At 39.6% G+C, this 1,981-nt stretch overlaps 1 protein-coding gene across 1 annotated transcript; it reads right to left on the reverse strand.

The window, feature by feature from the left end:
* Positions 1-978: 978 nt before the first annotated feature.
* LOC110035611 (ethylene-responsive transcription factor 1B-like) lies at positions 979-1,592 on the reverse strand. Its single transcript, XM_020739869.1, has one exon. It carries the CDS (start codon positions 1,517-1,519, stop codon positions 980-982), a length of 540 nt encoding a protein of 179 aa, XP_020595528.1. The 5' UTR covers positions 1,520-1,592; the 3' UTR covers position 979.
* Positions 1,593-1,981: the final 389 nt, after the last annotated feature.

Consider the following 1,981-nt stretch of genomic DNA (forward strand, 5'->3'; position numbering starts at 1 on the left):
AATAATTTGTCCTGTAGTCTCGGGAAAAGCTCGCCGTCGGCGGCCTCGATGACGCCGTCGGCGCTCTAGTGAAATTCTCTACATTTTGGTCCTTTTTGCTTCAAATTCGCTTATTTTTGTATTTTTTTGCTCCATTGACCCTAATTCATCATTTCTGTATCAAAACATCAAAAATATCTTTCTTTAAAGTGCAATATCATTAAAAACAATATAAAAGAGGTATGAAAATCTCAACATATTTTCTTTTGGTCAACCTCCCTCTCTTATAAAAAAAAAGAATTCAAGTTCATTATATCAGACGACCCGAAGAGATTATCTGAATCAAACGACACTTCCTAAGCATTTGAAAGCCTTGGTGATGTCATAGTTGAGTGCTCTTATGCTTGCTAGTTTCGTCTCATCAAGTTGTTCGATTAGACTATAAGTTATCAGATTTGAAATCCATTTATTTTTATAATGGACACTAGAAACTTCCAAAAATAACTTAACTCCTCGATTTTGGCTTGATTTAACTCCGATTAGACCAATTTCGATATCATTTTATTTGTTTTGTCAAGTCGGTCAGTTCGAGTATAAGTTTGCTGAAATTAAAATTTTGGATCATTTTTAATTAAAATTAAGTTTCCTAAAATCAAATTTCTGAATAATTTTTAATTGAAATTTGAATCTTTCCCACCCAAAAAAAAGAATTTGAATTTCATGCCATATCTCGAGATCTTTGTTTGCCAAAAAATTTAGTCACGGCTTATCAAAGTATAAATTTCAAATTTTATACATTCGATAGATCCACAAAAACAAAAGAATAGCGTGGTATCCCTGTAAATTTCTCTTTCATTTTTTATGAACTCCAATCAAATGAAGTGCTCATTATGCAAACAATTCTATGCCCATTAAATAGCACCGTCAACTCCAGTCTGCAAATAATACATTTTTAAATTTTTATAATCAAAATGCAAAACTTTTCCAAAAAAAAATTCGATCAGCAGCAGCTTGCAGTGACGTCAGATGCAGTAAGCAGCTCTTCCAAGTATTCAGCTCCCAAGTCTTCCAACTCAACCACGCCCTCCACCGCCTTCCTCTTCGCCGCCGACTTCCGAAGAACAGAGTGGCGCCGCTTCAGCGCCAACGCCGGCGAACACCCTTCCTCTCCATACTCGACTCCTCTGAGCGACTCCCTCACTTTCTCCACCGGAAAATTGAGCATTGCCATTGGCCCGCGCAGAGATAAAGCAGCTTGGTCATAAGCCAGCGCCGCCGCCTCCGGGGTGTCGAATGTTCCCAACCACACTCTGACGCCATGCCGAGTTGAGTCTCTGATCTCAGCGGCGAACTTACCCCATGGCCGACGGCGGACGCCTCTGTAGGAACTCCTCTGCTCCTTTGGCCGGGATTCGGAGGTTAAAGTCGAAGCTTTGGGGCCGACAGAGGAGGAGGGGGAGGCTAGAATGATATTGAAGAGGAGCGTGTCGTCGGAGTTATTGAAGGTGAGTGGGAGGAGAGGTGGAGGAGATGATTCCATTGAGGAGCTTGAGGATGAGTGGAGACGGATGCTTTTAAGATTAGAGAAGAAAAGGGGAACTTGTTCTGTTTTTTCTTCTGGTAGTTACTTTGACCTTGGAGAAGGACTGGTGGGCAAAGAAGTATTACATTGTGTAAATATGAGAAATTATATGTTTATTTGGGCATATATGTAATTGGAAAATAACTAAAATATGAATCAGCGTTAAAAGGATTTACATATCTTCATGATCACTTATGAGCCACTTGACATATATGTGGGGATGATTTAGTAACTTCAAATTATTTTCTCGTTATGTATTGGGAGGAGATCTTCCGGTGCATCTCTCTCTCTAAGAGATTAGATTGAAGAATATTCAATGGAGATACCTCCGGACTCCAACATCTTCTTTCACCCTATTTTTCTCTGTCTCTTCTAGGTTACATGAGCGCACAGATGATACAGAACCATATGTCTAAAAAC

This window comes from Phalaenopsis equestris, unplaced genomic scaffold (genome assembly GCF_001263595.1).
Source record: "Phalaenopsis equestris unplaced genomic scaffold, ASM126359v1 Scaffold198476, whole genome shotgun sequence".
Classification (NCBI taxonomy): domain Eukaryota; kingdom Viridiplantae; phylum Streptophyta; class Magnoliopsida; order Asparagales; family Orchidaceae; genus Phalaenopsis; species Phalaenopsis equestris.

Excerpts from the sequence above, each read along its gene's own strand:
- LOC110035611 (XM_020739869.1), bottom strand. The coding sequence starts at position 1,519 with ATGGAATCATCTCCTCCACCTCTCCTCCCACTCACCTTCAATAACTCC.